At 43.6% G+C, this 13337-nt stretch overlaps 1 protein-coding gene across 1 annotated transcript in view; it reads left to right on the forward strand.

The window, feature by feature from the left end:
- The window catches only part of SCG3 (secretogranin III), a 49235-nt gene extending 42698 nt beyond the window's left edge, over positions 1-6537 (forward strand). Inside the window, exons 11-12 of the mRNA XM_080980462.1 lie at positions 1005-1085; positions 4049-6537. Of these exons, the coding sequence (XP_080836588.1) occupies positions 1005-1085; positions 4049-4167 (200 nt within the window). The 3' untranslated portion in view covers positions 4168-6537. The remainder of the gene's footprint in view (positions 1-1004; positions 1086-4048) is intronic.
- Positions 6538-13337: the final 6800 nt, after the last annotated feature.

Here is a 13337-nt window from a genome sequence, read left to right on the forward strand (position 1 = left end):
AAATATGAACTGGGATGTTTCCTTTTGGACATGTTGAACTTGAACTAGAGCTAGTTCCTTTTGAAATGTACCTTCCCAAATTCTAATGATAGATTGTGTTTAAGACATGCTGTAATGAATCATTGCATATAAGAACAGGAAGATCTGCCAATCACAGTTTTCTCAGTTCTGTTTGTGTTTCCAGTTGTAATCCCAGTATTCCACATTTCTACAGCAATTTCCTTCTTTTAAAATCCTCGTGAAAAATTTTCAGCATTTTCGTAATGAAACATGTTTTTTTATGCAGTTCTGATTCACGTACAAATTTATACAAGCAATTTCTCCTAATCTGATGCATTTTTGTATGTTATTTTTCAGGACCCACCCTTTTTATTTCATTTTATTGTAATAAGTTTTTTAAAGTTATAGTCCTTACAAGTTATTTTTAACATTGTGTTTTAGATTGTAGTAACCTGCCCTAGGAACTTATGATGAAGGGTGCGTAATAAATGTGTTGTTAATAATATTAGTTCATTTTTATGCATAACTTCCCCCTAAAATAGGCCTTTTTGTGAACATTTAATTTGGTTGGAGAACTGCGTCATAAAATTCATATACAGTGGTACCTCGGGTTACATACACTTCAGGTTACAGACTCCACTAACCCAGAAATAGTACCTCGGGTTAAGAACTTTCCTTCAGGATGAGAACAGAAATCGTGCTCTGGCGGCACGGCGGCAGTGGGAGGCCCCATTAGCTAAAGTGGTATCTCAGGTTAAGAACAGTTTCAAGTTAAGAAAAGACCTCCAGAACGAATTAAGTACATAACCCAAGGTATCACTGTAAGTGTGAATTTCGAAGGATAGTTGTGTTTTAGATCTCAGATTGGAAAGTGGATTTGGTATATTTCGCTTTAAACGAGAACCAAAATGATTCCCACCCCCATCTCTATTTGCCTATAGCTACCCTGAATATTTGGACTTGGTCCTAAATAATTTTATTTCTCTTTTCTCTTGCTCTTGAAGGGAAAGCAGAGGCATATTTGGAAGCCATCAGAAAGAACATAGAATGGCTAAAGAAGCACAACAAGCAAGGAAAGAAAGAAGGTAGGGTGGGAGAAACTCTTTTGTGATTTTGAGCCCGGGGCAACCGCCCCTGTGCACACCTCACACTACGCCACTGACTCTATGGGATGATTTGCTGGCATAAATAAGAAACATTCCTTTCAAGAAAGGAAATTAAGGTTGTTCTCTACCTACATTTGTACAACGGAAATTATGTACCATGTTATTTACATATATATATATATATCACACACACATTGATATTCAGTTTTATACATTTCAATAATTTTACATTCATTTTAACATTTCAGAACTTGACTTCCTTCCCTCTATTTCTATGGTTCCATAAATTTATTTTTTAATATTTTCTGCATGTCCAAATTAACTTAATTTGCTCATTTATTCATCTACTTTAAATATATATTCTTATAAAACTGCAGGTTATTACAATAATCCTGCCAATGTTCTTATCTGTTTACAGTTTGTTTGTAAATATTCCATAAACCATTTCCATTCTTTTATAAAAAGTTTGTTATCTTGATTTCATGGTGGGGTTTTTTAATTATATGCAGGTAGATAGATGGTTTAATTTAAAGAAAAATAAAGAAAATTATCTCATACATTGATAGTGTCGTCCTAGGCATGCCTGCGCTGAGCTAGGCTCCCTTGAGTTCAATAAGGCTTACTCCAGGTGAATATGTATATAGGATTGGACTGGAGGCTGGTTTATCAGGGCAATTTTCCCACCAACCTCAGCAGGTCCCACCTGCCTGAGTTCTGGCTTACAACCAATCAGGGGAGAGGCTCTGCCTGTCATTGACTCCAGCTCCACCTACCGTTTGGTCTCCCTCCCTTCTGCCCTACCAGACCCAATGGGAATCAGCTGTTGCTGTAACATTGCACCCTAAATAACTCTCATTTCAAGGTACTGGGCTGCCAGCATTTAGATTTGTGCTGTTTTTGCTGTTTTGCATCTGCCTGCAGACTTAGGTCTCCGTGCCCCACAAACATTTGACCACAGATCATTAATCGTTCCATTAAACGAAACCGGGACAAAATGAAATTAAAGACTTGAGCACACAATTCTGAGAATGAAGTGTGTTATATTTGTATGGGATGCTAGTGTAGATTCGTATAGTGTTAACGGAAGAAAATCTGAAAGGAGACTCTATGAAGGGGAAAGGGGAGAGCGATATGAGATGGCACAGCAAGTACAAACTTGGCAATGGTATTTGAATTATTAATCTGAAAAGCTCTGCGATCGCGCCTGGGGAAATGGTACAACAGTGTTCCTTAGGCATCAGTGTTAATTGAGACAGCAGATGGGAAGATATTGCTGATTTTTTGTTAATGTGCCCATTACGATACTTTTCCACCGAACTTAACAGAGATAAGCGACATGCTTTGTCTGTTAATTATTAGAGTGCCGTGAAACATATTTACCAAATTAGCCGTAATCTGCAAATTTGCAAAGACCTTATTCCACATATATTTGCCCCTGTCATCTGGAATGTTGGGCCGAATGCTGCAGTGAATGTGAACTAAGTGACAGGGAGGCCTTTTTCACATTCAGTTCAGACAAATGAACTGAGCAATTATCCGTTTTCTCTAAACGGCCCTGGAAAGCGAGTGCTGTGAAATGTGATGGCTTGGTCATTATCTTTTGTGTTTGCAGATATTTTCACAGTACGCTGATCTGAATATACAAATTGAAGGGGAGTCCTGCCAATTTCTAGGCTGGAAATTAATGTAGGGTTACATCCCACATGCTGCATTTACCTGTCATGGGAAGCCAGACTGTGGCTTACAGAGACTGTGCAGGTGTGCTCTGAAGAGGCGTTTGCAGGGCCAGATTTAGGTTTGATGAGGCCCTAAGCTACTGAAGGTAATGGGGCCCTTTATATGTCCAGCTGTCCTTTGTCAACAACAAATTGTCACTGTTTTTGTGTTGAATATATCCTGTATATAAACCACATATATCTAAACCACAGAGCCTAGGACTTGCTGATCAGAAGGTTGGTGGTTCGAATCCCCACGACGGGGTGAGCTCCCGTTGCTCAGTCCCTGCTCCTGCCATCCTAGCAGTTCAAAAGCACGTCAAAGTGCAAGTAGATAAATAGGTACCACTCCGGCGGGAAGGTAAACAGCGTTTCCGTGCACTGCTCTGGTTCGCCAGAAGCGGCTTAGTCATGCTGGCCACATGACCCAGAAAAACTGTCTGCGAACAAACACCGGCTCCCTCGGCCTATAGAGCGAGATGAGCTCCACAACCCCAGAGTCGTTCACGACTGGACCTAACGGTCAGGGGTACCTTTACCTTTACCTATATGCTATATGGTAATTTATGGACCTAACAGGTATCTAAAGCCATTTGCACATGCAGAATGTAGGCACCCTATATATAGAAATGAGCAAACCAGTGATATTTTAGGTAGCAGGCTAGCAGGAGGGTCCCATGACTTACATCATAGGAGCCTACAAAACACAAAACACTGTTGCTGTATATAGGTTTTATTTTGTTTTTTATATTATATTTTGGAAATGTACATCCAGCTTTTTTCCCTTTAATTTTTTGGGGGCCCCCAAGAGAGTGGGGCCCTAAACTATAGCTTGTTTAGCTTATACATAAATCCGGCACTGCCTCTTCTGCTCCCCAGCCCTTTCAGCACAATACATCGCAACCTCTAAGTCCAGGTTTGACTTAGTGTGTCACCTGAACCCGGGATCCTGAATAAAGTCTCTATCCCTCAACCATCAGGCAAAATTAGGCTACAGGGTGTGGTTAAGGAGTTGAGGCTTAACCACCATCTCAGGTTTGGACCACAGTTGAAGTTTGGCTTCGCTGCCACACTATGCTGTGCTAAAAGAACTGGGGACTTCTAAAGGCGCTAGGAAACCTTTGCAAAAACTTTTTTAAACCCCCCCTTGGCAATGAAAATGTTATGTTTACTGGGAGAATCTGACTCAGAGGAGGCTTGCTACATGAATCCTTTCTTGTGTTCCAGATTACGATCTTTCTAAACTGCGGGACTTCATTGACCAGCAAGCCGACGCTTACGTGGACAAGGGCATCCTGGATAAAGAAGAGGCAGACGTGATCAAACGTATCTATGGCAGCCTGTAAAGAGCAGAAAAGGGGACGTCTCTTGAAGCTGTAGGGAATTCTAGTCGAGCTTCACCCACACCTAGTACAACCTCCTTTCTCCCTGCCCTCGCCTCTCACCCCAAGATTATTAGAAAGTATTCTCTCTGCGTTGTACTGAATTTCTTCCAGGTGAAAAGCCTTGGTTCACAACCCACTATGACTGCATCTTCATTTTCCCCTGCGCATCAACCATTCCACTTAAGGCAGGGGTTTTTTTGCTGCCCACTTTCTAGTCAACAGGGTAAAATGCTGGCATCATGTTGCCATTAGCCTAATTTTTGACATCCTTTAGGGAAGGCAGATGCTTTTGGAGAATATCTCTTCCCCCTCACGCCCAGCATCCGCCAACTTGTTCCACCATTCAGTGGCTTTGTAGAGATGCCACTCTCTGCATTTGCAAAGGGCATTATTAGGGTGAGAACGATGCAACTAAATATTAAGAAATCTCACATTCGGGTTCCCATTTGTCGTTCCAATTATTTTGTGTCAAAGATGGTCCCGTTTGAATTCGTACGTCGCCATTTCCTCGCTGTTTGGTGCATTCTGTATTGTGTCCCTGTCTGTGTGCCACTGAGTAGCTGCTACATCTTCGACACACTGCATCAAGCCTTTAAAGTAGATCTTACAGGGAGAAGGAGCTGTTTTGTCACGGCATTGCTATGGTCAGGTACACCAGCAATGTTGTCATTAACACACCTTCATAGTTCTTTAATAAGTGTTATTTCTCTGCATGTATAAAGAATGGAATTCTTGATGTGAGTAGCCTAATGGCACATGTAAATAGCTGTTAATTTATGAGGAGGAGAAGGAGAAATTTAAAGACAAAGCATTTGAGGAGCCTAGAATTAGAAGTGTGCTTAGGATGAGAGCTTTCAATATCAATATAGGTTGCTCATCACTTCTGCCAGTCAGACCATGCAAAGTTTTGAACTTTTGGCCTGCATCAAAGGAAATTGCTGTTATACCCTCAAGCTTGTTGGAGATTGAATGGCCATTTAGCACAATGGACTGTATCCAGTGTTAGTCCTACTCAGAGGAGACCCACTGAAGTTAATAGGCATGGCTAACTTTTATTTGTTAAGTTCTGTGGGTTTACTTCAGGGTTTCCCAAACTTGGGTCTCCAGCTGTTTCGGGACTACAATTCCCATCATCTCTGACCACTGGTCCTGCTAGCTTGGAATGATGGGAGTTGTAGTCCAAAAACAGCTGGAGACCCATGTTTGGGAAACCCTGGTCAAGTTGAACGCAACCCAGGGTTTTCCAAATGTCTAAGAGATGAAGCATACTTTTATCAGGTCTATATCCCTCTTACACCTAATCAGATACAGTTATGCAGTGTGTGGGAAGCATGTCTTTTTAAAAAATAAAGCTTAAATGAATTTTGAACGTGCCTCCAAATTGCCCTAGGCATGCCTGTTTCCAATGGCACATGCAAAGAGACAATGATCAGCTTCATCAGAGGACAGGCTATTCTGCTGCCGCTGCCTTAGGAATCAGCAATATCAAAAGCAACACAATGGCCAGAAACAATTACAATGTGAAAAACCTTATGGAATAATTCAAAACTGGAACAGTGCTCATGTGATTATGTAGTCACTGATCACATGAGCACTGTTCCAGAATATTTTTCATTCTCATGTATATTATATCTATTCGAAAAAAGATTGGTTAATGAAGAAATTACATATCTTTCTACTTACGAGTGTTGAACTATTTGGCTGATGAAGAATTCAACAAAACAGTAGTTGTTATCCGGAAACACTGTTCAGCAGAGTTCAGAGCTGGACATCAGAATTGGACATTTGCTGATTATACAAAGCTTCACAGCTTGCTCTCCACCAGGTAAAGTCTGGCACCATGATTCATTTAAGGACTTTCAGAGACTTCAGTTTGTTAGTTTTGATGTTTTGAATTATTCCATAAAGTTTTTCACATTGTAATTGTTTCTGGTCATTGTGTTGATTTTGATATTGCTGACTCATATTTTGCAACACAGGGGTTGGTTTGTTTGTTTACTCATTGCTGCCTCAGGAATAGCTGAATGATCCAATCACATATCCTGAATTGTTGTGACAGAATAATCTGCCCTTTCAGAAGCAGAGATTGGCTGGGGAGGAAAGCTAAGACCAGAGTTGGATATCATGCAGAGTTGCGACAGGCAGCCTCTTTTGCAGATGGGGATTTGGAGTCCAGGGGGGACTTTCATGATTTCACTACTTACCGGTAACTCCTTGTGTTGGTTCTACTGTGGTATGTTGTGGCACACAGCTTTGGGGAGCAACTGATTTACCATAATCATGACTGTAAAAAGTTGGAAGGAAAAACAACAATGCAATAAAACAACAACACATGGGATTTCCAGTTGCGCAAGGGAAATGGCTTGATGAGTATTAAAAGAGAGAAGAAATAAGTGAGAAAAGAAATAAACATTCCTCCCGCCACGAGGAAAAGTTACAATATCTGGGGCTTTGGAGTTCAGAAAAAAATGTGAATAAGGCAGAACACGATAGAAGTAAATAAGATTTAGGTAGGTAGCTGTGTTGGTTTGATGCAGTCGAAAAAAATTAAAAAATTTTAAAAAATGTCCAGTAGCACCTTAGAGACCAACTAAGTTTGTTCTGGGTATAAGCTTTCGTGTGCATGCACACTTCTTCAGATACTTCCTGAAGAAGTGTGCATGCACACGAAAGCTTATACCCAGAACAAACTTAGAAGTAAATAAGATTAGACATTGTGTGTGGAAAGCAGAATAGAGACATTTTCCCTCTCTCCTTTTATAATAATAGAACCTATGGGGCATTGAGTGAAACTGAATGTTTGAAGAATCAGGGCAGACAAAAGAAAATACTTATTCACCCAGTCCAGGGTTTGGGTTACCATTCACTTATCTAGGAGTATCTGAACATTCCTTGATAGGAAAAATACAGCTTGCATTTCCCCCACCCCTGCATCCCTAAATCATACTCAGAACTAGGACCTTCAGAGATTCCCCTGTTGTAGAAGAGAAAGTTGCCACACATTTTAAAGCCTTCCTGGGATTGTTGCAGCTATGAGTAGAATTCTGGCAACTACTTTAGTTGTGTAGTGGTTTGCATGTGCTAGACACTGTGCAGACCACATATGTGGAGCTCCACTTACTGTATCTGGAAAGAAAAAAGGAATGGGGGAAAGTGGGTGGGGGGTTAGATCTGTGTGACCCACGGGTGGGTTATTAACAAAAGAATTGGCTGGATGCCTGGCTTCAAAACATAGGGCTTAACACACTCCCCAGCGGAGTTTAAAACAGTCACAGAATTAAGCAGCAGTATAGCATGGGAATATAGGTTGTTTTCATATCCCATTTCGTCTGCTTGCTGTGCTTGCCCCTCTCTCTATCCCTCTGACAATGAACAGACCACACACTTAAGTAAGGTTAAAATACTTTACTTACAAAATCAAAAGTTCTGATTCATGTGTTGTTCCATGCAACCGCAAGCAGAACACAAGTGGAATACTCCTGGGTACAAAATACAGAAAGGTGGTTTCAAGCAAGCAGTCTGAGGTTGGAGCAAGCTCAGGCAAGTCCTTCCTGGTTGATTACGTGGTACAAAGCGAGTGAGAGAAGAGGAGGTGAGATAGTGTGGTCTGAGTCTAGGAATAGACCTCTCTGATCTTAACCCCTTCATGCATTAACTAGCACCATTCATAGTTATGACTGACTGCAATTTCCCACCAAAAGAATAGCTAGGTGGCAATGGTCAGATGACAGTGTGGCTGGGGTTGCTGAAAAAGTTAATTTTGAGAAGATATATAAAAGGAGTAGGGAGTAGCATGCCAAAGAGGGAGAGGAATGTGGCTCAGATACAGGAGGTGTAAGAGGCTCCCCATTTTAACCAAAGATAGATGTGCGTAGGAGCAGGTGTGGTGACAAACAAGCTTTTGCATAATGGGCAGAAAAGAAAGGAGCCTGAGTTTAGCGGAGGGAGGCGATAGGGCAGAAATAAGAGTGGGTTTTAAAGAGAAGGATGTGGGATGATGAACTCGATTGCAGATAGCTATAGGGCATCACTTGAAAGATTTAAGGAGGTGATAGGAAGAGGTGGCATTAACCACAGGATGCTAGATGCAGGTAATAGTTTCACTAGTCATGTAGAAAGAAACCGATCTAGCCTGGAGGTGCTGGAAGCAAGAAGCAGAAGTTGCTTGCATTTTAGGTGATGAAGGAAGGCGGTAAAGATGACCCCAGGCTTTCTTTCCAACAAGAGAATTAGAGATGTGTTGGAGAATTAGCAAGACTTGTGCTAGAGAAGCAGATTTGCAAGTCCTTAGCGTGAAGGTTGTAGCAGAAGCTGTCGAGATGCAGAGAAGTTGTGTGCAGAGGAGGGGGAACCGAGGGATAAAAGGGCAAAGTTCTTTGTGGTTCCTACTAAGGAATAGAGAAAGAGGAGAAAGTGGAATAAAGACTGGTGGAAAATACAAAATGGAGCTCCATGTATGGCGCTTCCTAGATTTGCCAGCCCAGTTGTGTGGAATGGATCCATCCCTGACCTAGCAACTTGCAAGAGCTGGCAGGAAATGGTCCATGTCATTGTTCTGACACGCACTGGAGCACAGGAAGCTGCCTTGTACTGAGTCAGACCATCCAGTTCAGTGTGGTCTACTCTGACTGGCAGCAGCCCTCCCTGGAGACACCTGGGGCTGAACCTGGGACCTTCTCCATGCAAAGCAAACACTCTACCAGTGAGCATAGTTAACAAGGAGACCACTAAGTGACTTAGCACTGCATTGGATACAACCCAGTGTCTTTTTAATGGCAAGGGAATGTTGCACCAACAACGGCAGGTTCATTTCCCTCTGCTTTTGTTCGGTGCATGTTTCTAAGCACGGGCTCAGTCAGGCTGCATCAAACGCAATGGCTTTTCATGGCGTGAGATGACAATGCAAAGGAGCATAGCTGCCAACCGTCCCTTATTTGGCGGGAAATCCCAGTGCTGTGTCCCGCTGCTGTCCCTTATTGATGATGTCCCTTAAATTTCCCGGGTTTCAAAGGAAGCAGCTCCTCTCCCTCCCTCCCTGCCAGCCAGGGAGGAGGGAGGCTCCAGCTGCGTTGCTCAGCTGCATTGCTAACCCAATAAGGAGTCTAAGAATGACTGGGGGTGGAGCTTGCATGCCTTTTGCCGATCAAATCGGCCACGTTGCCTGGGGACTTGCTTTTGCTCAGCGCTTCCCAGCGGAGAGGTGACGGTGGTTTTCCTTGCTGCATCCCCTTTGCCGGGTTGCTGTGCTGCTTGAGGCTTCGTTTGGCTGCTGGCTGGGCTTTCTGCCTTTGGCTTGGAGGGGCTCAGAAGTTGAACATACCTGTGCTCTGAAAATCCCTTATTTTGGCTGCTGATTCCTTATTTTCGAGGCTGCTGTTCCCTTATTTTCAAATCTGTAAGTTGACAGCTATGAAGAGGAGGCAGCCCCATCCATCACCCTGCACTGCAGAAGGGCTGTGGCTTGCGCTAAAAGAAGGCCAAAGTGAGCCATTTCGGTCATCACGATTAGCACTGCAGATGCCCTATATGGTACCCTGACAATTGGAGGCTTTTGCTATGACAGCATTTTAGTAGCAATTTTCAGACCACAGCTTGCAAGCATTTTCTCTTATCACCTCCATGGAATGAAGTATGTATCCTGTACATCTCCAGTTGTAATCCCACGCAGCACCATTAATATTTTTTTTTAACATTCAAAGTATCTTTTAGAATTTAGGTATTTTGAGGTGTCTTCACTATTTAAGACTATGGCTGACGGGCAAATGTAACAGAAGTATACTACATTCACAATACACTTTTCTAATACAATCCTGTTTCTGATACTGTACTTTATTAAATGCTTTACTACAAGATACATTGGCGCAGGTTTTTGTTTTCTTCTTTTTCGTGCATTGCCTCTCTGAAGGCTATGATCCTGTACTGTGGAAATTATTCTAGACGTCTATGAACATGCATTGGGGGTGGAGAGAAATCTCTGCCATTTGAGACACATTTTTTGCGAGACACACAAAACCTATTTGTGACACAAAACCTATTTGAAAGCTATTCCGACTGATTTCTTTAAGGTTGGATCAGGTACCAGTAAGAACAGAAAGGCTATATCCAAGGATCTGCACAAAATGTGGAAACTGTGACTTGTAGCCAATGCTACTCCTGCTTAGAATAGATCCGTTTAAAGTGATGGACATAACTAACTTGGGTCCCTTAATTTAAATGGGCCCGCTATGAGCTGAATGCAATTGTCTACAATAGTATGTCTGTCTCCCAGAAATCATCATTCTGAGAAGAGTTCAGAATCTTTTATTTCAGAAGTTTGCCCAAACCCACACCTGCCACTTAAAAAACGTGGGTGGCACTGTGGTCTAAACCACTGAGCCTCTTGGGCTTGCTGATCAGAAGATCAGAGGTTCGAATCCCCACGAATGGGTGAGCTCCCATTGCTTTGTCCCAGCTCCTGCCAACCTAGCAATTCAAAAGCATGCCAGTGCAAGTAGATACAGTTGTGCCTCGCAAGACGAAATTAATCCGTTCTGCGAGTTTCTTCGTCTTGCGGATTTTTTCGTCTTGCGAAGCACGGATGCACCCTGGTACTGTATTATAATGGGATAGCGGGCAAAGCACAAAGCGGGTCGCTCCCCAGCAGGAGGAGTTTCCCCAGCCTGGAGCATCTGTTGCTGGGAAGAGGCAAAGACACCCCCTCCCACCTCCCCACGAAAACAGCCCCCCTTCCTCTGTCGCCAAGCCTTGCCGCGTCTTCACTCCGCCAAACTGCGTCCCACATCAAAGCCCCAGCCCGCTCCTCTCCCTCTCTCTCCACGAGGTGCCAAAGGAAGTTCGAGCCCAGGAACCGAGGGCAGACGCATGAAGCGCCCGGCGCGGACTCTCCCTTGCTCCCCCCGTTACCTTGCGCCACGCCGCCGGGCTCCCCACAGTCTCGGCAGCTGCTCCCGGCTTCTTCCCACCCCCGCAAAGGCGCCTTCGCGGCGGCCCAAGCGCAGTGGATGCCTCCTCCTCCTCCTCCTTTGTCCCGCCTCCTCCTGCCTTCGCGCAGTTAGGGCAAAATGGAGCAGCCACGTGGGGAGGGGGAGAGAGAGAGGCAGAGGCGGCGGCGGCGCAGAGACCCAGCCAGATCCGCTGGATCCCAGCCCACCTGCCACCTCTGTGCCCTCTCCAGAAGAGGATCCCTCTGGAAAAGGTAGGTCGCTCCCTCGCTCGCTCCCTGCCAGCCCAGTTCCCGCTTCAAAAGGAAACAAACTCGCAAGACGTTTCGTCTTACGAAGCACCTCAAAAACCGCAAAACCCTTTCGTCTTGCGAGTTTTTCATCTTCCGAGGCATTCATCTTGCGGGGCACCACTGTAAATAGGTACCACTATGGTGGGAAGGTAAATGGCATTTCCGTGCGCTCTGGTTTCCGTCACGGTGTCCCGCTGTGCCAGAAGCAGTTTAGTCCTGCTGGCCACATGACGTGGAAAGCTGTCTGTGGACAAATGCCAGCTCCCTCGGCCTATAGAGCGAGATGAGTGCTGCAACCCCATAGTTGCCTTTGACTGGACTTACCCATCCAGGGGTCCTTTACCTTTTTTTTTAACTTACAAAACCTGCAGAAAAGACATACTATTTCAGAACATAGAGAGACTGCTGGATGAAGCCAGTGGCTAATCTAGTCTAGCATCCTGTTCTCAGTGGCCAACCAAATACCTCTGGAAAACCTGCAAGCTCCCCTCCTGTGGTTTCCAACAACTGGTGTTCAGATACATTACTGTCTCCATCCACGAGTGCCATCGATGGCACTCTGCTTCATGAATTTCTCTAGATATGCATCTGAAAGTATTTTAAACATGTTTCCAGAGGTTAAAACAAATACGAAAGATGTCGTTCACCCATTACTTTGGGCACTAGGATAATTGTTCTCTTCAAGCTGCATGGTGTTATGAGATGCAGGCCCTGGTAAGCACAAAACAATTCCATTGGAGGCTTCTCTTTCAAAGAAAGTGAAGAAGAGTTGACAGGAAATCTATAGGGAGAACTTAAAGCGGATTCATTTCAGGCCAACGTCAATCCTTATGGCAACAGCTTTCACTGGGCTTGAATAAAAAGGAGCGGGGGGGAGGGGAGGCAGGGATCTCTGAAATGAACTTTGCGGTTGCTTTTCAAAACAGACCTCAGGGTTGTTGTGAGACACTGAATGGCTGTGTTCCTTCGAAGAATAGCAGTACTGCACTTGATTTTAAACAGGGACATATATTAATCAATTAATTGCATTTATATCCCACTCTTCTTCCCAGGGCAGCAAACACTAACTGGTAAAACAATTAAAATACCGAAAAACAATTCCAATACAGATGCAGACCAGGAAAGCTCTTCGCTTAAAAGGCGTGTTGAAAGAAGGTATGTTTGCTGACATCAATCTGTTTCAGGAGACAATGGAGGATTGTGACTTTGAGGGTGAAGTCAAGACTGCAGCAAGTACCTGCTGTGGCTGTAGAGACCGATACAGGAAAGACATGCTTTGTTGCAGCTGGGGCAGATGAAGGCATCTGGTGTGCTGCTGCAGATGCACCATGGTGTTTATTCTCTCTGTGACTGTCTGATATTTGACAGGAGGCAATTCCAAAGGGTAGGTGCCACAACACTGAAGGCCAGATTTCTATATTGTGCAGAACAGACCAGATAAGACAAGTGTCTGTAGGAGGCCCTTGCCTGCAGAGCACAGTGATCAAATTTATACATAAGGGGTGAGATGATCTTTCAGAATCCTGATCACAAGTCACATGGATGAGGGGATGAGACAAGCCTTGAATTACGTGGCCACCAAGGTCCTTATAATTTGTATGAATAGTAGTTCCAGACACAAGCAAATGGTGAGACTTCTATCCATCTTTGCAGTGCCGGTGCAATGATCCGCTGGTAATAGATGGGGCAGAATATTGTAACCTGAAGTTCCCCAACCCTGACATATACAATAGCATCCTCATTCATTTTCCACAACCAAGATATTCAATTTCTGATTTCACTTTTTCAGAAAGCATAAAAAATAAAAAAGCATAATCAATAGATTCATTTTTCTTTATGGTCGTAAAATTAATGTATTTAAAATAAAGCTGCAGTAGTTAGGAAAAAAGTCAGACAC

The sequence above is a fragment of the Podarcis pityusensis genome (genome assembly GCF_964106645.2).
Source record: "Podarcis pityusensis genome assembly, chromosome: 14".
Lineage (NCBI taxonomy): Eukaryota > Metazoa > Chordata > Lepidosauria > Squamata > Lacertidae > Podarcis > Podarcis pityusensis.